This window comes from Ostrinia nubilalis, chromosome 29, assembly GCF_963855985.1.
Source record: "Ostrinia nubilalis chromosome 29, ilOstNubi1.1, whole genome shotgun sequence".
In the NCBI taxonomy this organism is placed as follows: Eukaryota; Metazoa; Arthropoda; class Insecta; order Lepidoptera; family Crambidae; genus Ostrinia; species Ostrinia nubilalis.
In genome coordinates, this window is record NC_087116.1 from 555543 (window position 1) to 578002 (window position 22460).

Consider the following 22460-nt stretch of genomic DNA (forward strand, 5'->3'; position numbering starts at 1 on the left):
TTAAAAATAATACAAAAATGACTGAAGTGTATTCAAACAACGAATAATTTAATCAAAATGGTGCTTGGAGTGTCTGCAAGACGTCTTAGACGCAACTACAACAACAGGTGGCCGCAGTGACTGTGCGAGCGCGACAGCAATATATTTACGCGCGAGCTATAAGGATGGGTAGCTTGGGGTCATTGGGCGAAATTCTACGTGCTCGGCGACCGGACTTTAGTGGCTTTATTTATTGAGATTTATTTATACTAAAAGATGAGATTATTTAGGGAAGGGACTTCAGATTTGTATGCTCTGTCACGTCATAATATGCCAATGCCACCCCTCCCGTGCCGCTTCCATTCCTCAGGCATTGACTGAGCTAAACGCTAGACATATACAACTACAGTATAATATAGTTTTATTTAGTGAAATATTTTGTCTCTCATTTTATCACAGGGTTAGTAAAAAATATATAGTATACTCAAAATACTTTATTTTTTCTTATTTAGTATAATATAAACAGAAATATAATTTATTTAAAAATATACTAACTTAGGTATATTATTGTATATTTGTGTAAACAGTTCACTATTTAACCATTAAATGCGCATAATAACTTTTTTACACTATTTCTAATCGAAATCGAATGTTAGTTTGTCTACAAGCGATAATGAGGCTTTTAAAAAAATGCTTGTTTCAAATAAAATGTTTAACTTTAAAATATACATATAGCTAATACCGAAAAGTTACTAAGTCTTATGTCTTATGCATAGAAAATGGTGCATTTTTTGGTGTCGATATATAAGTTTAAGATAAGTACACAACATACATCTCTATACACAAAGCCAACTTTTACCTACGGGGTACAACACGATTGAGATAAATGCACACTTCGCTGGAATGCGACTCTCATACCGTAGCATCAATATGACGTCACGGCTGCCAGGTGCGCAGTTACCTCGATCGGGTTGTCCCCTGAGGCCCGTAAGCATTTTTTCTTAAAGCAAAAATAAAATTTCCCAGTGGGAAAGGGACCTGCCCATACATTAAGTATTACAGTTAGAATGCTACTTGCATTGATACAACGATGCTGAATTTCAGCGAATACACTTGTCGACAAGTTTACCAATATTCTTTTCATAACGGTTCCAAAAAGTTAATCAGTATGGACTTGGACATGTATGGAAGTGCGCACACTACACCGATTTGGTATCGGCCGACTCCTCATACAAATTGGAAGCCTACCCAATTACCGGTCTACTAAAAGTCTGTAATCTACGGGGTTTCTAAAGGTCATAGCACACTTATCAGCCCGGAAAGGGATCAACACGGCATTTCCTTTCGCCGCAAGGCGAAGTATTTACGAGTACCTACGTCACGGTGCGGAAAAGCGTGCGTTGCAGTACGGAGTTTCATACAAGGAATGCTGACCGCCTCGAGCTGATACGGTTACAATCCGTTTTCGGGTTGATAAGTGTGCTTCTTCCTTTATCCGTATAAATAAAAACTACGTGAACTTCCTGCCCATCAGCTTAGCAGACTTGCATTCGCAGTTGGTCAGGTCTACCCCCTTCTCCATCATGGCGGAGTAGGGCAGTTCGGCCAGGACCTCATACCCGCACTTGGCTGCTAGAACTTGAGAGGTTATGGCTGTGAAGACTGTGGCTGTAGCCTTGATCCCGAGGGCTTTGCAGAGAGGCTCTCTGGAAAACAGTTAAAACGGTTGATTGGCAGTTTACCTGACCCAGAGGATGCCGCAAAAAAATTGTGGGAAGTGAGGCAAGTGCTTTTAGGCTGAAAGGTGACGAGTTTCTTCCGCCACTTCTTCTCAGCACCAGCCCATAATATATTGTTCCGAAGTGGTGGTAGGGCAAACTATATTTAGGATGTGTGAGGTAAGGGCCAAGTATGTACTGAATAAACTATTTGATTTACTGCTTTTCCAAGAGATGTGGACGAGGGATGTGTACTATATTAGTGATTGTGTTTGTTAGAGGTAGATGTGTATTGTATGAAAATCGGATCAGTGGAAAAAGCCTTACTTTGCGGGAGTTGCCCGCTACACATCCTCACACCGCTCATCTTCCTAGGCAGGGTACTCACCTGCCATGCAGCATGTAACGTGTCCAACCTTCAAGTGAGTACGGCTCGTCCACGGTCATCGCTGCGAGCTGCCGGATCCGCCTTTGTGCTCGCAGTGATACTGCCAGTCGGCGGGTCGCTGCGATCTTCCTGCGAACCACGCGCGATCAGCTCGCAGCGGGCTCGTGCCTATGCACTCACTTGATACAGTATCTACTAGATGAGTACCCTGCTCTAGAAACGCAGCTCTGTCGCTTGTCATTGTTGGCACGTTTTTTGCTCGCTTCGCTAAGCCGTTTTGTAAGCTACTCATACTCGATTCTAGCTGCTGGACAATCACATCTCTCAACATGCTCACCATGGATTAGCACACCTTAGAAGAAAAGCAGCCTTACTACGGACCTAATAATATGGAAGACATTCTTACCTGGCATCAAATATCTTTGCACCAATGTTCTGCCCTCTAAACTCCGGCAGTACCGTTAGCCCGCTCGACGTCAGAAACTTGTCCACCCCGTAGTGGTCAAACACGTTTACCAGGTCCTCAGCAGCCACTAACGTCTTGAGCACTTTCTTCCAGGTCTCTCCTTTTACCTGCAAAAGTAAATAAAGACTTCACCATCATCATCATCAGTCTTTAGTAGTCCACCACCCTCCCCAATAACTGTGTGTTCAGATTGCTCGGTTCGAAGCAGCCTGTATCCATTTTCCTGCTAGCTTTACCAGTTTGACTCCACCTTGTAGTTGGACCCATGCTGCGTTTGTCATTACGTGGCCTAATTCCAGCAAGGCTACTCCGTAACGCCGTTTAGTTTAGAATCTATCTTCTACTGTTTTTCAAGCTAGCATATTGTTTTGCGTGAGAGGGATGAAAAAACGAGGGTTTTGGTATTCCCTCAAACCTCCCATTGACCGTCATTTCTACATGCTATATACCCTGCACTTAGCTAGCTAATCCGTAAAGGAGGTGCCAGTATATCGCAAGACATAGCCCTCCCACCAGATAGGCCGGTTGGTAGCTGGCTGCATCTAGCACCTTCCTGCAACCTTTATGAGGTCGTCTGTATTGTGTTACTTACGTTCTCCATATCCTCTTCAGAGTCGTCCTTACTCTTAACCAGCACAATATTGAACCCCACCAGAGTGCCGGGCTTTCCGTCCTCCTCCGTGAAGCACGCCAGGCTGACTCCTTGCGACATGTACGCCTCCCAGTTGTCCCGGATTGTTCTTATTGATGTTGGGTCTGACTTGATGTCTGAAACATACGGGTCAAACTTTAAACCTTTTTAGAGTCTGTTAAAATACTTGGCATTTTGCAAAAGGAGTAGGTGGATCTCTATTTTTACACACTCTCTCTCTCTGTCTCTCTTACCATTCACTTATCTCTCTAGCTCTCTATATACTCTCGAGCGCGATATCTCTTTGATCTCAATCTTGCTCGCTTTACTCTCGCTATGAAAGAAGAATAAATGTCTTCTCACTCTCGCACGGCATCTATTTTCTAATTTACCTTTTTTCTTGCTCGCCTCTCTTTACTCATCATTGTTTAAGTGACAGTTACAAAGACAAGGGTTGTATCCGTTAGGAAGCGTTCTCTTCCAGACAACTCCAGGGTTTAATAAATATTGAAAATCTTACCCAATATCTTGCAGAGCGGTTCATCCCTCATGAACGTCTCCTGCATCAGATCCAGGCATTGCTCCTTGTACTCGTCTTCCATGTCGCGGATTTGGAACCTTTCGAGGGCAAAAAGAAATCAACGGTCAACGGCATCGCAGCATATTTTTCTCGGGAACTCTAATAAGTAGAAGGTTTTGTTTAGGGTATCTTTTCTTATAGGTTATTAAACCTTTGTTTGTCATCCGCTTTGCAGCGGAGGGAAGTCGAACCTTAACTTTGAACTCCTATGTTCTTCTGATTAATTTCGTTGCGGGTCCAATGACAGTTTAACTTTCCCCCGGGAAAAACTTGACCTTCACTGGTTGGGTTTTTATTGGCGGTCAAGCTTGAGATCCTGGCCACGCAGGAGTTGCAGTGGTGGGAATAGTCCCGTTATGGGTCGTGTGTGTTCTAAAATGGACCTACATCTTCAGTATCAGCTTTTGTGCCAGCTAATTAAAATTTCTAGGCAGGATTCCACGCGGTATAGGTAAGGCACAAAGGAAGAAAATTATGAGGTAGGAGTGAAGGGCAGGGAATACCAGTTCCAGGAGGGCAGCTGCCCTCCCTAGGCAGGTAAAATCCACCACGCACTAATATGACTTCAGCTACTACAGATTGAGAACCGACCAAAAACCTTTAGGCTGGTTTTAGGCTTGATTTCCTTTTAGGCTGACATCGGTGACCGACGTCAGCGGCGCGCACGATTACACACTAGTTCTATGTAATCATCTGCCGCTGACAACGGCGTTGCAGTGCGGTGCTTCATAGAACATTGTGTTTATTCGTACGCTCGACCGATGTACGCGACCGACGTCAGCGTAGGAGGAAATCAAGCCTTAGAGTCACGCCGACGCACGCTGACCGTCAGCGCTGACAGCCGAATTGTATAAAGCGTCGTCGGCGCCGAACGTTCCCTTCAATTACATACATGTTGATCTGTCTGTCAGCGCCGACGATCAGCGTGCGGTCAGCGCGAGTCTAAAACCAGCCTTAGACGCAGACCACTGACTTTTAGTTGGTCGATAGTTGGGACCGATTCTAATTAAAATTTATATGAAGAATCGGCCGATACCAAATCGGTGTAATGTGCACACTTTCATACATCTCCATACTGATCAAAATCCCGTCCAACGTCTTCTCCTAGGCTAATAGACTGTCCTGCCCACTTTGAGAATAAATTATTTTTAGCGCCCCCCATTTTTGTAGTCAAGAGTCGATCTCAGTCGGTGTCTAAGAGTCCTCCTAGTAGATGACGCCTCCCAAGCCTCTACACAACGTCCCGATTTTTTTTTCTGGGTCTCTTACCGCCCCTTTAAGCCTGCAGCGCCCACAAGGGGGCGTTATCGCCCACTTTGGGAAACACTAGATGATGATGATAGAAGTTCCTGAAATGATAGGGTATACTTACGATAGACCAGGCTTTCCATCCCTATCCCGACCTTTGAAGGTGCTCCAAACTTGCCCTTTGGGGACGCTGTCTGGTCTTTTCCAGGGCATATTGATCTAAAAATAAAGTTATAATCAATCATCGATACTTTGATAAAGTATCATTGATGGTGAGTGCACTTTGTATTGTAATATTATTTATTATTTTGTATCGCAATAAGCTATCCACTGAGTACACAATTGCAGGTGATAAGCTCGAAGAAGTTAAAACTATTAGGGATCTTGGAGTTGTAATGGATAGCCAGTTGCGATTCACGGAACACATTGACAAAATAATTAAGGAAGCAAATAAATCTCTCGGCTTCATACTAAGAAGTACAAAGGGTTTTAGAAGGCGTTCTACAGTCATCCTGCTCTATAATAGCTACGTTAGGAGTAAGCTTGAATATTGCAGCACGGTTTGGTGTCCAGGATATAATGTGCATATCAATAGGATTGAAAGAATTCAAAAGAAACTGATCCGCAGTCTGTCTTATCGTTTCAGGATGCCGAGAACAATTAAGGCCTACCCAGATAAAGCAAAGTATTTTGGTTTGGATCCGCTTTCTGTGAGACGTGTATATATGGATATGACCTACCTCCATAAATTGGTGAACAACCACATTGATAGTCCTGTCTTGCTGGGTCAGCTTGCCTATAACGTGCCCTTGAGAATACCACGTTACCCTTGTGGATTGTTCAGAAATGGATTTTGTAGGACGAGGATGGGTCGCAATTCACCAATTGTTCGTGTATCTCGTTTGTACAATGATCTCAGCAAAAAGTTGCCAGAACTTGATATACATTTTCAAAGCCTCGCTGGTTTCTTAAAAACAATTAAGACGGGTGACGTGCCCCTGGTGGCATGCATCTAGGAGGCCTCTTATTATTTTATTTTTTATTTTTTTGTTGCTTTCTTTTTGTTGTTTAAATTCAAAGTTGTAATTAGGTAGGGTCAAGGAGGCAACAGTGACTCGGTCGGCTACAGTGGCTCAGTCATGTTTCGACCTGAAGGCATAGGAATATATATTTGTCTCTTTTACCGATTCAAAGGTCTTGGTACCCGAACACGTTTAAACCAGTTTGCTCGCCGGTCAAGTGCCGTGCGGAAGGGTGAGGGAATGTTTTTTGTTTTCGCGCCCACTAAATTACATTCTAAGGTGAGTTTCGATTGTTTTCATATCTTTGTTTGTTGCTATAGGTAATAGCCGTTATATTTATCGGATAGTAGGTCTTGTATCAATTGTCTTTAATCCGAATTTTGACTAATTTGTTTTACATCTTGGTTTTTTTGATCAAATATTTACAAAATGACGTAGAAGTACACAGTGACTCAATTTAATACTTTATACGAATTCAATATTTTTATAACTTTAAATCGAATTTTGTTTTTTATTTACAGAATGCCACGGAAAAAAACCGACAGAAAAATAGGGAAGAAATAAATAACGAAGAGATTGAGATGACTTAAGATCTTATAGGTAGCAATAAAAGTACTAAGAGTCGTGTTGAATTGTTGATTATAATAAGAATAGCTTGTGCAGTTTTGTTATTATTTCTAATAAAAAACTACGCGGAATGGGCATTTTCTTTTCATATAAATACTGCCGTACCACGTTAATACTGTGTACCACGGTAGTGAGTCAGTGTGTACACCTAGTAGTCCACAGTGGCTCAATTATCATTTTTTTGTTTTAGGTTCCTACTTTGACATAAGTAGTAAATAATGTAGAATCATGAGTGCTCAGTTACAGTTCAATAGTGTATCTAAAATGTGAGCAAATTTTAGGCCAATATTAAAGCGATATCTATTTTTATTAAGCTTCGAAAAAAAAGTGAGTCACTGTTGCCTCCCTGACCCTACTATATTATGTTATTGTATTGTGTAAAGTTCACGGGTTGCTTACATTATAATATTATGCATGCTGTGGTTATCGTTTGTGTGGGAGCAGTTAGCTAGAGACCTTTGGCTTAATTTTTTTAATTGTGTATAATACTGTATCTCATGTTGATAGCCCAATAAAATAAATAAATAAATAAATATCTAATTTATTGTAATCTTGTTCTTGGTACTACAGTACCTACAGGTAGTAAGTAGGGGATTTGGTGAAGGTCGCAGGAAATAGGGATGTTATGGATATGTAGTTTCGGTTACGGTTACAGATAGCTGTGCTTTAGAATGCAATTTGCAATAGTTGTCCAACACGGCTCATTCATGGCCGCAGACTTTACATCGAATAAAAAGTAATAAAAAAAATAAAAATTGATACTGGATGGCATTAAAAGGTAAATCAGGCTGTTATGCCTTTAAGTACAATATAATGCTATACAAAAAACATTTTAAACTGCCTACATCCGAAACTTTTGAATCGGTTACGGTTTCGGATTTGTTTTTTATATCGGATATCCGAAAGTTTCGGTTACGGTTTCGGATATTTTTTTTATTTCTGATATCCGAAAGTTTCGGTTACGGTTACGGATATCCATAACATCCCTGGCAGGAAGTACCTGGATGCGGGCAGCGCAGGACCGGTCGTTGTGAAAATCTGTGTAGATTTTATTCTTCAACCCAGTTCAATCTACAGGGTGGAAACGATAAGTGATCTCACTCGATTATTTCTAAACTATACAAGATATTGAAAAACTGGTTACTGATCCTGAAAGTGCTTCACGAGCTCTTTCAAACGGTACCAATATAATAGGTTACAGAATAAACTGGAACTATCCGAAAATTCAATGTTTCCAGCTTCCATACTAAATGTATGCCAACCACACAATATTAGAAGTGTAATTTATTTTTTGTTAAATAATAAACTTAAAAAGTCGGTTAAATAAACTCGTAACTTGCATCTTACTTAAAATTATTTGTGGAAAACATTAGTTTTAGGCTTTACTTGCTATAATATTATCAAGATATGAGTGCCATGACTGTGATAGTACTAAATGTATGGAAGATGGAAAAATTGAATTTTTAGATAGATCCAATTTATTCTGTAAGCTATTGTTGATACCGTTAGATAGAGCTCGTGAAGCACTTTTAGGGTCAGTAACTAGGTTTGTGATATCTTGTGTAGTTTTTAATATTATGTGACTTTACCAAAGGTATGGAAGCTGGAAACATTGAATTTTCGGATAGTTCCAGTTTATTCTGTAACCTTTTATTGGTACCGTTTGAAAGAGCTCGTGAAGCACTTTCAGGATCAGTAACCAGTTTTTCGATATCTTGTATAGTTTAGAAATAGTCCAGTGAGATCACTTATCGTTTCCACCCTGTATATCCTTCATTACCTCTTTGATCCTATAGCTTCAAACATGTATCAGTTTCAAGCATTGAGATCTTAAAGCTAAGCCAGAACTCACGCCTCAGGTTTGATTTGTTAAATTTCAATATTTAGGTAAGCTAGTAGACCAATCACAGGGTAGAATCTACTGAGTTCGAGTCAAACAAAATAAATAACTTTAGGCCAGTAGAATTAGCTTTTAAATCGGAAATAATTCCTACAAAAGATTTTATTGCTTTAATGGCTTCATTGGTTGCCCATAAAGACTCTCCTAGGTTTCCGAAAGGGGCGTTTTTTCGGTTTTCCGGTTATACCGCGTAAAGGACTTACCCTATCGAAAAGTGTTCTTCATGACGGTTGAAGGGAACTTAATTCTGCATTAAATAAGACCAAATTCATATGTTTTGGACAAACCGTTCTCATGCTTATCTTCGACAAAGTAGAAAATTTACGTTTAATTAATAACCCTCTCTACGTCCAATAGCTCGTCACCCGCAGGCACCCAAGCCTTGTAAAGAGCCGCCTTAATCAGCGTATCCCTGTCAAGGCTCGCGAGTTGGATTTACCTATCCCTGTTCGTCCCAGCCGATCCTTAACTGCGGTTGTTGCACCTCTTCCTTGCACCCTCCTGCACTTGAGATTAGCGCGTTCAAACAAACTAACAAAAAACTCTTCACTTTTAATATTAACTTGTTGTTGTTGATTTTTGGCGTCGAACCTTGGACCAGACACACGGCTAAGCAATGCAGTCGTACAGGAGGGTACAAGGAAGAGGGACAGCCATAGTAGTTATCATAGAGTCGTTCAGGAGAGTGCAAGGAAGAGGTGCAGCAACCGCAGTTAAGGATCGGCTGGGACGAACAGGGATAGGTAAATCCAACTCGCGAGCCTTGACAGGGATACGCTGATTAAGGCGACATTTTACAAGGCTTGGGTGCCTGCGGGTGACGAGCTATTGGACGTAGAGAGGGTTATTAATTATACGTAAATTTTCTACTTTGTCGAAGATAAGCATGAGAACGGTTTGTCCATGAATTTGGTCTTATTTAATGCAGAATTAAGTGCCCTTCAACCGTTATCAAGACCACTTTTCGATAGGGTCTTTAGGAGAGAGAGGACCTAGGAGAGTCTTTATGGGCAACCAATGAAGCCATTAAAGCAATAAAATCTTTTGTAGGAATTATTTCCGATTTGATTCATTTTTGTGTTTAATTCTACTGGCCTATTACCGTTTTCCTATTGCTAACCTTGATTGATGAAGTAGTCTACTTATAACACTGACATAAAAACTTTTTACCACTGCAGCCTCCAACTGGCTAAAAACGACTGATTTTTATATAAATTATACAGGTTTTTATATAAAAATTAGCTGCCTATTTCAGTAACAACAACTAAAACTATGTATCGATAGACGCACGTGTATTACTGATCCCTTTGACAAATGATAACTGTTATGAAAGGATGACGTGTCGATTGAAAATGAACTTTAACGGGTTGTGATAGAGTAGGTTGTGTGGCTGGAGTTATGTATAAACAGTGGCACATGTGTGTGTTAGTGCGCGTTTCCATTGTGGTATTCCTTTTTGTATGAGGAGATCTGTAAACGAACTAAAGTCGCTGACATAGCCCGATGGATTAGCAAGCTGAAGTGGCAATATGCAGGGCACATAGTACCTACGCAGAACTGACGGCCGATGGGTTCTGGAGTGGAGGCCGCGTACCGGAAAACGCAGCGTGGGACGTCCACCCACAAGGTGGACCGACGACATCATAATGGTAGCAGGAAAGCGCTGGACGCAGGCCGCTACCAACCGGGTAACATGGAAAGCATTGGGGGAGGCCTATTTTCAGCAGTGGGCGTCCTATGGCTGAGATGATGATGATGGTGATGATTTGTTTTTGTAATCGACAGCGATCGGAAGACGTATGTTCCACGAAGACGCGCCCCACCATTCTTCCGTTAATGTTCGAGTGTTATCGGTACACGCTAAATTATTCTTGAGTGCACACGCACGATACAATAATGGCGCTAGGATTGCTCAGATCAAATTCCCCATACCCCCAAATTGGACGTCATTTGGCTGAAAGGAGCGATGGGAAATTCCTAATTGTGATGTGACACTGGAGGTGGTGACAATGTTGTCAGCTGACAACAGCTGTTAATGGGCTCTCAGTAGTATATAGGTATATCTTCAGTGCAGTGGTAGGCTTGAGGATGGCCTGGATACGTTTTTATTGGCGGTCAAGCTGTAGATTCTGGCTACATTGGAATTGCAGCGGTGGGAACGAGAGGTGGGAATAGTCCCGTTTGGAGGGGATGTATTGGCTACGATTTCTTCCCATTCTTCCACCCTTATCAGTGAATCTTCAGAGCAGTGTTAGGCGTAAAGTAATACTGGAATATGTAAAAGTGCTTTTTAAAAGCCTATTTCCAGAAAATAAATGTATTTATTTTATGATTTTATAAAGGAACGAAGTAAGATAGAATTCTCGTGCGACAATGAACACGTATTCTCTGACGTCACGAACTGGTCGGCTCGCTTCCACTCGCGCGCATACAAACTAAGCCGTATGATAATTAGATAATCTGTATGTATGTACGTCTTACATATTCGCATAAATAAATTATCGATCCTGATTTGTTTTCCGATAAAAGATACGAAAATTGCTGAATTATGATGATTGGGACTTATACAGGGTGTTCGGCTTTTACCCGTGGCCCCCCAACATGTCCCCCTGGTGGGTTCACGGGTAATTTTTTTTACCCGTTGTCCCACGTTCTGAACAGTGTTTGCCAGTCTACGGGTAATTTATTTTAACCATGGTCCCACCGCACTAAGTGGCAAACATTGCATGTCACCTAGGTATCTATAATATTATAAAAAAATCTATAATTAATTATAGAAAATAATTATAGGTAGGTACGGCACCATAGATTTACAAGACTTAATTCCTAAGTTCATATTTATTTGAGAATAAAGGATACATCGAAATCAATAATTGCAAGAACATTTTTTATAATATCTTCTAGAGATGAAACGGATATCCGGTAACTATCCGGTAGGCCGGATATCCGGCCTAAATTTACTATCCGGCCGGATATCGGATAGTAACTCACTATCCGGCCGGATACCGGATATTAAAAAACTACGACAATTTCCTATTCATAAAATGAAATACATTTATCTTTGAGGTACATAAACACATCAATGAAATGGCATATAATAATGACGTCTTTTATTTAAAGTCCAAAAAGTTAGAAAAAGCCATATTAAGGCCTTTAAAAAAACTAATTTCTTTTTCTGGGCTATTCACTCTAATGACGAATACATAAACAGTAAATATCTGTTAAGTCGAAATATTGCCAAATAAAATAGGCGATCTTTTTTCACTGATGATCTGATGCAACAATGAAGAATGTTCACTAATTTTGTTTTTTAGCTTTCTGTATTCTCTGTTAAAAATAAAAAATACACGTGAAAGAATTATTTCGATACGTCAATTAGTTTCCAAGATATTGAATTTTAAAAGTGCGGGCGGCGGCCGGCCCGCCATTTTATGCGCGTGACGTCATTTTACAACGACTGGCTCATATTTGTATGGGTGGAATCTTGCAAGCTGAATTAAGACCCACTTCCAGGCAACCGATTAAGCTGAAATTTCGCAAACACATGTGATTTGGATGACCATGCAATATTATGATGACATGGAGCTGATCTGATGATGGAGCTGGAAGGTGGCCATAGGAACTCTATAATAAAACGACTTAAATGCATCGAGTTTGGGCTCGTTCGTTTTGTATTGATGAGTATTTGAATTCTATATAGTAATCGGGGTCTAATGTTGGAGCTGAAAGGTAATTCGCAATAAAAAGACACAATCGCATCAACTTTGGGTTTGGTTCAATTTTAATTTCTGTGATGGGTCTGGGTCTTAATATGTATAATAAGTTTGTATTTACAAAAAAAAAATATTTAAGTATGTTTATATCCGTTTTCTTGTGAGCGGACGCTGTGAATGTACGTCACACGGGGTCACGTGACCGTCGGCGGGACTCAATATTTAAGCGAACTTTGAATGCCTATAAAATCATAACTACTGGGTATTTTTGAATGAAATAAAAACTAATGTATTTGTAAATGTAAAAGCTTAACTGTAACATAGGTTTCAAGTGATTTTGCATACCTAGTAACATTCTCAATTCAGTCAGATTATACAGCAAGTAAACTAATTTAATTTTCGCTATTCACACACTACACTACACACTCACGATGGCAACCGAAATCGCCCGAATTGATCTGCCCCCTAGACAAGTGGCAAAATCTGACGTTTTATTCGGAGTGACTGATTCGATTTTCGAAAAGTGTGAATAGTCAGTCTACTAATAGACCCACTGATCGCGTTCGAAGCACCTGTGCGGCGCTAAACTCGTCACGACATGCAACGAGACAATGGGCCAACTATCCGGCCGCCGGATATCCGGCTATCCGGCCTAGCAGCTGGCCGGATATCCGGTATCCGGCCAAACAACTATCCGTTTCATCTCTAATATCTTCACATCACACATGTGGGTTAAAGTTCCTTGAGTGTAGATAAATAAACAAGGAAATCTCACCAATGAGTAGGTACAGATATGTGGACTGGGATGAAATATCAAACGCCGAGTAGGATATGAGTGACTTTAACCCACATGTGTGATGGCGATGAAGACTTTTTTACTTTTTATTGTATTTTTAAAGATCTATTGCAATCTATTTATTGTCTTTAAAATGTCATTTTGACACTTTTGTAAAAAACTGAGAAATCCATCAATCATAAATCACGTTAAAAATAATACAAAAATGACTGACGTGTATTCAAACAACGAATAATTTAATCAAAATGGTGCTTGGAGTGTCTGCAAGACGTCTTAGACGCAACTACAACAACAGGTGGCCGCAGTGAGTGTGCGAGCGCGCGCGACAGCAATATATTTACGCGCGAGCGATAAGGATGGGTAGCTTGGGGTCATTGGACGAAATTCTACGTGCTCGGCGACCGGACTTTAGTGGCTTTATTTATTGAGATTTATTTATACTAAAAGATGAGATTATTTAGGGAAGGGACTTCAGATTTGTATGCTCTGTCACGTCATAATATGCCAATGCCACCCCTCCCGTGCCGCTTCCATTCCTCAGGCATTGACTGAGCTAAACGCTAGACATATACAACTACAGTATAATATAGTTTTATTTAGTGAAATATTTTGTCTCTCATTTTATCACAGGGTTAGTAAAAAATATATAGTATACTCAAAATACTTTATTTTTTCTTATTTAGTATAATATAAACAGAAATATAATTTATTTAAAAATATACTTACTTAGGTATATTATTGTATATTTGTGTAAACAGTTCACTATTTAACCATTAAATGCGCATAATAACTTTTTTACACTATTTCTAATCGAAATCGAATGTTAGTTTGTCTACAAGCGATAATGAGGCTTTTTAAAAAATGCTTGTTTCAAATAAAATGTTTAACTTTAAAATATACATATAATACCAAAAAGTTACTAAGTCTTATGTCTTATGCATAGAAAATGGTGCATTTTTTGGTGTCGATATATTTTTTATTACAACAATGTATTATTAATACTTAACGTAATTTTATAGCATTTATACTTTGTAAGTGTATAAAAGACATTAATAAATAAATGTATCAAAAATAGTATTTGTTTATCTTAATATTTAATTTATATTTATTAAGTTTAGGATAAGTACACAACATACATCTCTATACACAAAGCCAACTTTTACCTACGGGGTACAACACGATTGAGATAAATGCACACTTCGCTGGAATGCGACTCTCATACCGTAGCAACAATTTGACGTCACGGCTACCAGGTGCGCAGTTACCTCGATCGGGTTGTCCTGAGGCCCGTAAGCATTTTTTCTCAAAGCAAAAATAAAATTTTCCAGTGGGAAAGGGACCTGCCCATACATTATTACAGTTAGAATGCTACTTGCATTGATACAACGATGCTGAATTTCAGCGAATACACTTGAAACTTTCACCAGGTTTATACCAATAAAATTATTTTCATAACGGTTCCAAAAAGGTTTCTTTCTTTTACTCATGATTTTGAACTAGTCTTAAAAGTAAAATTGTACGAGTACAAGCTCAATTTTTTAGAAACATGTATGATCGTTTCAGCCAAATGATGTCCACTGCTGGACAAAGGCCTCTCCCAAGGATTTCCATAACGACCGGTCCTGCGCCGTCCACATCCAGACAAGTTTTTTGAATTCACAACGAGTAAGCTCTTGGCCTGCATCTCACCTGATGGATGGTGATGATGATCAGGCCGAAGGTGGAAGCGTCTATTTTATTTAAGTCTAATGTTTTAATTATTGGTATATACTCTTGGTAATTGTTTTAAAAGTAAACTTAGCCACTCCGCAGATTACAAACTTTTTGTCGGCCGATAGTTTGGTCGGGCTGTTAATCAGTATGGACAATAATGGACATGTATGGAAGTGCGCACACTACACCGATTTAGTATCGGCCGACTCCTCATACGAATTGGAAGCCTACCCAATTACCGGTCTACTAAAAGTCTGTAATCTGCGGGGTGTCTAAAGGTCATAGCACACTTACCAACCCGAAAGGGATCAACGTATCGCCTTTATATATATAGTATAGTTAGTATAGTTTCCGCCACCAGGCTCCCCCCCCCCCCCCCTCTTAGACGCATTCATTGTAAGAACACTTTTAAATCAAAATTTAAAACAATTATACTTGATGACAAAAGGATATAACGCGGATTAAGTTGCCTAAAGCACTTGTGCCTGGGAGGCGGAGATAGCCTGTGGTCAGTGGTGGCTTGAGTGGATATGTTTTCATTATTTTATTAATGTTTATTAATCATAAACATAAATGTGGGTATATCATTCAATATCATACATCTGCATACTGAATGCCTCATTATTTTGTATTTATTATTTATGTAAAAATATTAGGTATATTCATCGTCATCATCATTTCAGCCATGTAAAATTATTGTAGATAACTAAATTCTCCATTTTACATTCTCATACTCCTTTTCAACCGACTTCAAAAAAGGAGGAGGTTCTCAATTCAACCCGTATGTTTTTTTCATAGACAGATAGTATATGTATGTATAAACCATATAAGAACAATAGTTATAATTATTATATTTCCCTAATTTCTGATATTTATGTAGGTTTAAAATAGTACAACATTTTCACCACCTTATTCTCTACCATTCTCGTGCGTCTTCCTTCTTTTTTTTTCAAGCAAGAGCTGAAAATCAGTGTTCTGCTCATTTTAGAGCAGTGTCTACACTGAGCTCTCTGCTTTTTTGCATCGCTCCGGCACACTTATACCTTAGGGCGCAGGATTTTCTTTCTTACTCTTTGTAATGTACTATATCTTTCCTGCTACTCCTGTGTTTATTAATCTTACTTTTTGCTTCTTGTGTGTCAATGTGTTTTGCAAATAAACCATTTATCTATCTATCTATCTATCTACGTGAATTTCCTGCCCATCAGCTTAGCAGTCTTGCACTCGCAGTCGGTCAGGTCTATCCCCTGCTTCATCATGGCGGAGTAGGGCAGTTCGGCCAGGAGTTCATACCCGCACTTGGCTGCCAAAACTTGAGAGGTTATGGCTGTGAAGACTGTGGCTGTAGCCTTGATGCCGAGGGCTTTGCAGAGAGGCTCTCTGGAAAACAGTTGAAACGGTTGATTGGCAGTTTACCTGACCCAGAGGATGCCGCAAAAAAATTGTGGGAAGTGAGGCAAGTGCTTTTAGGCTGAAAGGTGACGAGTTTCTTCCGCCACTTCTTCTCAGCACCAGCCCATAATATGTTGTCCCGAAGTAGTGGTAGGGCAAACTATATTTGGGACGTGTATGAACGCCCTGGTAAGGGCAAAGTATGTACTGAATAAACTATTTGATTTGCTGCTTTTCCAAGAGATGTGGACGAGGGATGTGTACTATATTAGTGATTGTGCTTGTTAGAGGTAGATGTGTATTGTATGAAAATCATGGATCAGTGGAAAAAACCCCGCAAAGGGAGTTGCCCGCTACACATCCTCACACCGCTCATCTTCCTAGGCAGGGTAGCTGGCTTAGATGCAGCATGTAACGTGTCCAACCTTCAAGTGAGTACGGCTCGTCCACGGTCATCGCTGCGAGCTGCCGGATCCGCCTTTGTGCTCGCAGTGATACCGCCAGTCGGCGGGTCGCTGCGAGCAGCGGGCTCGTGCCTATGCACTCACTTGATACAGTATCTGCTAGATGAGTACCCTGCTCTAGAAACGCAGCTCTGTCGCTTGTCATTGTTGACACGTTTTTTGCTCGCTTCGCTAAGCCGTTTTGTAAGCTACTCATACTCGATTCTAGCTGCTGGACAATCACATCTCTCAACATGCTCACCATGGCTTAGCACACCTTAGAAGGAAAGCAGCCTTACTATGGACCTAATAATATGGAAGACATTCTTACCTGGCATCAAATATCTTTGCACCAATGTTCTGCCCTCTAAACTCCGGCAGTACCGTTAGCCCGCTCGACGTCAGAAACTTGTCCACCCCGTAGTGGTCAAACACGTTTACGAGGTCCTCAGCAGCCACTAACGTCTTGAGCACTTTCTTCCAGGTCTCTCCTTTTACCTGCAAAATTAATTAAAGACTTCACCATCATCATCATCAGTCTTTAGTAGTCCACCACCCTCCCCAATAATGTTCAGATTGCCCGGTTCGAAGCAGCCTGTATCCATTTTCCTGCTAGCTTTACCAGTTTGACTCCACCTTGTAGTTGGACCCATGCTGCGTTTGTCATTACGTGGCCTTAATTCCAGCAAGGCTACTCCGTAACGCCGTTTAGTTTAGAACCTATCTTTTACTGTCTCTGAAGATAGTTGTTTTGCGTGAGAGGGATGAAAAAACGAGGGTTTTGGTATTTCCTCAAACCTCCCATTGACCGTCATATCTACATGCTATATACCCTGCACTTAGCTAGCTAATCCGTAAAGGAAGTGCCAGTATATCGCAAGACATAGCCCTCCCACCAGATAGGCCGGTTGGTAGCTGCCTGCATCCAGTGCCTTACTGCAACCTTTATGAGGTCGTGTCTTGCGTTACTTACGTTCTCCATATCCTCTTCAGGGTCATCCTTACTCTTCACCAGCACAATATTGAATCCCACCAGAGTGCCGGGCTTTCCGTCTTCCTCCGTGAAGCACGCCAGGCTGACTCCTTGCGACATGTACGCCTCCCAGTTGTCCCGGATTGTTCTTATTGATGTTGGGTCTGACTTGATGTCTGAAACATACGGGTCAAACTTTAAACCTTTTTTGAGTCTGTTAAAATACTTGGCATTTTGAAAAAGGAGTAGGTGGATCTCTATTTTTACTTACTCTCTCTCTCTCTCTGGCTCTCTCTCTCTACTCTCGAGCGCGATATCTCTTTGATCTCAATCTCGCTCGCTTTACTCTCGCTATGAAAGAAGAATAAATGTCTTTCTTCTCACTCTCGCACGCAATTTTCTAATTTACCTTTTTTCTTGCTCGCCTCTCTTTACTCATCATTGTTTAAGTGACAGTTACTTACAAAGAAACAGGGGTTGTATCCGTTAGGAAGCGTTCTCTTCCAGAACTCCAGGGTTTAATAAATATTGAAAATCTTACCCAATATCTTGCAGAGCGGTTCATCCCTCATGAACGTCTCCTGCATCAGATCCAGGCATTGCTCCTTGTACTCGTCTTCCATGTCGCGGATTTGGAACCTTTCGAGGGCAAAAAGAAATCAACGGTCAACGGCATCGCAGCATATTTTTCTCGGGAACTCTACTAAGTAGGTTTTGCTTAGGGTATCTTTTCTTATAGGTTATTAAACCTTTGTTTGTCATCCGCTTTGCAGCGGAGGGAAGTCGAACCTTAACTTTGAACTCCTATGTTCTTCTGATTAATTTCGTTGCGGGTCCAATGACAGTTTAACTTTCCCCCGGGAAAAACTTGACCTTCACTGGTTGGGTTTTTATTGGCGGTCAAGCTTGAGATCCTGGCCACGCAGGAGTTGCAGTGGTGGGAATAGTCCCGTTATGGGTCGTGTGTGTTATAAAATGGACCTACATCTTCAGTATCAGCTTCTGTGCCAGCTAATTAGAATTTCTAGGCAGGATTCCACGCGGTATAGGTAAGGCACAAAGGAAGAAAATTATGAGGTAAGAGTGAAGAGCAGGGAATACCAGTTCCAGTAGGGCAGCTGCCCTCCCTAGGCAGGTAAAGTCCACCACGCACTAATATGACTTCAGCTACTACAGATTGAGAACCGACCAAAAACCTTTAGGCTGGTTTTAGGCTTGATTTCCTTTTAGGCTGACATCGGTGACCGACGTCAGCGGCGCGCACGATTACACACTAGTTCTATGTAATCATCTGCCGCTGACAACGGCGTTGCAGTGCGGTGCTTCATAGAACATTGTGTTTATTCGTACGCTCGACCGATGTACGCGACCGACGTCAGCGTAGGAGGAAATCAAGCCTTAGAGTCACGCCGACGCACGCTGACCGTCAGCGCTGACAGCCGAATTGTATAAAGCGTCGGCGCCGAACGTTCCCTTCAATTACATACATGTTGATCTGTCTGTCAGCGCCGACGATCAGCGTGCGGTCAGCGCGAGTCTAAAACCAGCCTTAGACGCAGACCACTGACTTTTAGTTGGTCGATAGTTGGGACCGATTCTAATTAAAATTTATATGAAGAATCGGCCGATACCAAATCGGTGTAATGTGCACACTTTCATACATCTCCATACTGATCAAAATCCCGTCCAACGTCTTCTCCTAGGCTAATAGACTGTCCTGCCCACTTTGAGAATAAATTATTTTTAGCGCCCCCCATTTTTGTAGTCAAGAGTCGAGCTCAGTCGGTGTCTAAGAGTCCTCCTAGTAGATGACGCCTCCCAAGCCTCTACACAACGTCCCGATTTTTTTTTCTGGGTCTCTTACCGCCCCCCTTTAAGCCTGCAGCGCCCACAAGGGGGCGTTATCGCCCACTTTGGGAAACACTAGATGATGATGATAGAAGTTCCTGAAATGATAGGGTATACTTACGATAGACCAGGCTTTCCATCCCTATCCCGACCTTTGAAGGTGCTCCAAACTTGCCCTTTGGGGACGCTGTCTGGTCTTTTCCAGGGCATATTGATCTAAAAATAAGGTTATAATCAATCATCGATACTTTGATAAAGTATCATTGATGGTGAGTGCACTTTGTATTGTAATATCTAATTTATTGTAATCTTGTTCTTGGTACTACAGTACCTACAGGTAGTAAGTAGGGGATTTGGTGAAGGTGCGACCTTAATAGGGATGTTATGGATATGTAGTTTCGGTTACGGTTACAGATAGCTGTGCTTTAGAATGCAATTTGCAATAGTTGTCCAACACGGCTCATTCATGGCCGCAGACTTTACATCGAATAAAAAGTAATAAAAAAATAAAAATTGATACTGGATGGCATTAAAAGGTAAATCAGGCTGTTATGCCTTTACAATATAATGCTATACAAAAAACATTTTAAACTGCCTACATCCGAAACTTTTGAATCGGTTACGGTTACGGTTTCGGATATTTTTTTTATATCGGATATCCGAAAGTTTCGGTTACGGTTTCGGATATTTTTTTTATTTCTGATATCCGAAAGTTTCGGTTACGATTACGGATATCCATAACATCCCTGGCAGGAAGTACCTGGATGCGGGCAGCGCAGGACCGGTCGTTGTGAAAATCTGTGTAGATTTTATTCTTCAACCCAGTTCAATATACAGGGTGGAAACGATAAGTGATCTCACTCGATTATTTCTAAACTATACAAGATATTGAAAAACTGGTTACTGATCCTGAAAGTGCTTCACGAGCTCTTTCAAACGGTACCAATAAAAGGTTAAAGAAGAAACATAGAATTTTCGGATAGTTCCAGTTTATTCTTTAACCTTTTATTGGTACCGTTTGAAAGAGCTCGTGAAGCACTTTCAGGATCAGTAACCAGTTTTTCGATATCTTGTATAGTTTAGAAATAGTCCAGTGAGATCACTTATCGTTTCCACCCTGTATATCCTTCATTACCTCTTTGATCCTATAGCTTCAAACATGTATCAGTTTCAAGCATTGAGATCTTAAGGCTAAGCCTATAACTCACGCCTCAGGTTTGATTGGTAGAATTTCAATATTTAGGTAAGCTAGTAGACCAATCACAGGGTAGAATCTACTGAGTTCGAGTCAAACAAAATAAATAACTTTAGGCCAGTAGAATTAGCTTTTAAATCGGAAATAATTTCTACAAAAGATTTTATTGCTTTAATGGCTTCATTGGTTGCCCATAAAGACTCTCCTAGGTTTTCGACTTCGACGGAGTTGTGCTTAAGTGGTGGGGGCCCCCGAAAGGGGCGTTTTTTCGGTTTTCCGGTTATACCGCGTAAAGGACTTACCCTATCGAAAAGTGTTCTTCATGACGGTTGAAGGGAACTTAATTCTGCATTAAATAAGACCAAATTCATATGTTTTGGACAAACCGTTCTCATGCTTATCTTCGACAAAGTAGAAAATTTACGTTTAATTAATAACCCTCTCTACGTCCAATAGCTCGTCACCCGCAGGCACCCAAGCCTTGTAAAGAGCCGCCTTAATCAGCGTATCCCTGTCAAGGCTCGCGAGTTGGATTTACCTATCCCTGTTCGTCCCAGCCGATCCTTAACTGCGGTTGTTGCACCTCTTCCTTGCACCCTCCTGCACGACTGCATTGCTTAGCCGTGTGTCTGGTCCAAGGTTCGACGCCAAAAATCAACAACAACAAGTTAATATTAAAAGTGAAGAGTTTTTTGTTAGTTTGTTTGAACGCGCTAATCTCAGGAATTACTAGTTTGATTTAAATAGTTATTTTTGTGTTGAATAGTTCATAAATTTAGGAAGGCTATAGGATATATACGATCACGCTACGACTAATAGAGGCGAAGCAGTAAAGAAAAATGTTGCAAGCACGGGAAATAGTATTTAAACTATTTTCACGCGTACGAAGTTGATTTTGTGGCGTCGAACCTTGGACCATGCATACGGCTAAGCAATGCAGTCGTACAGGAGGGTACAAGGAAGAGGGACAGCCATAGTAGTTATCATAGAGTCGTTCAGGAGAGTGCAAGGAAGAGGTGCAGCAACCGCAGTTAAGGATCGGCTGGGACGAACAGGGATAGGTAAATCCAACTCGCGAGCCTTGACAGGGATACGCTGATTAAGGCGACATTTTACAAGGCTTGGGTGCCTGCGGGTGACGAGCTATTGGACGTAGAGAGGGTTATTAATTATACGTCTATTTTCTACTTTGTCGAAGATAAGCATGAGAACGGTTTGTCCAAAACATATGAATTTGGTCTTATTTAATGCAGAATTAAGTGCCCTTCAACCGTTATCAAGACCACTTTTCGATAGGGTCTTTAGGAGAGAGAGGACCTAGGAGAGTCTTTATGGGCAACCAATGAAGCCATTAAAGCAATAAAATCTTTTGTAGGAATTATTTCCGATTTGATTCATTTTTGTGTTTAATTCTACTGGCCTATTACCGTTTTCCTATTGCTAACCTTGATTGATGAAGTAGTCTACTTATAACACTGACATAAAAACTTTTTACCACTGCAGCCTCCAACTGGCTAAAAACGACTGATTTTTATATAAATTATACAGGTTTTTATATAAAAATTAGCTGCCTATTTCAGTAACAACAACTAAAACTATGTATCGATAGACGCACGTGTATTACTGATCCCTTTGACAAATGATAACTGTTATGAAAGGATGACGTGTCGATTGAAAATGAACTTTAACGGGTTGTGATAGAGTAGGTTGTGTGGCTGGAGTTATGTATAAACAGTGGCACATGTGTGTGTTAGTGCGCGTTTCCATTGTGGTATTCCTTTTTGTATGAGGAGATCTGTAAACGAACTAAAGTCGCTGACATAGCCCG

General features: G+C 40.8%; 2 protein-coding genes and 1 long non-coding RNA gene across 5 annotated transcripts in view; 1 reads left to right on the forward strand and 2 right to left on the reverse strand.

Moving 5' to 3' along the window:
* Positions 1–6730, forward strand: part of LOC135085706 (uncharacterized) — a 463562-nt gene extending 456832 nt beyond the window's left edge. For both annotated transcript variants that reach the window (XR_010260188.1, XR_010260189.1), the window contains exons 2-3: positions 6101–6311; positions 6554–6730. This is a non-coding gene — a long non-coding RNA (uncharacterized LOC135085706). The remainder of the gene's footprint in view (positions 1–6100; positions 6312–6553) is intronic.
* Positions 1–22185, reverse strand: part of LOC135085693 (uncharacterized) — a 29311-nt gene extending 7126 nt beyond the window's left edge. Inside the window, exons 1-4 of one of the 2 annotated variants that reach the window (XM_063980504.1) lie at positions 22078–22185; positions 19559–19653; positions 18131–18228; positions 17590–17765 (exon numbers count right to left, since the gene is read on the reverse strand). In XM_063980504.1, coding sequence (XP_063836574.1) covers positions 17590–17765; positions 18131–18228; positions 19559–19647 — 363 coding nt within the window. In that variant the 5' untranslated portion in view covers positions 19648–19653; positions 22078–22185. Of the gene's footprint in view, positions 1–17589; positions 17766–18130; positions 18229–19558; positions 19654–22059 lie in introns of both variants that reach the window. The other variant, XM_063980503.1, reaches the window with a different exon arrangement.
* Positions 540–9761, reverse strand: LOC135085694 (uncharacterized). The gene is made up of 6 exons (XM_063980505.1): positions 9662–9761; positions 5135–5229; positions 3703–3800; positions 3144–3319; positions 2492–2658; positions 540–1685 (listed from the first exon to the last, which is right to left on the reverse strand). Exons 2-6 carry the CDS (start codon positions 5221–5223, stop codon positions 1490–1492), a joined length of 726 nt encoding a protein of 241 aa, XP_063836575.1. The 5' UTR covers positions 5224–5229; positions 9662–9761; the 3' UTR covers positions 540–1489.
* Positions 22186–22460: the final 275 nt, after the last annotated feature.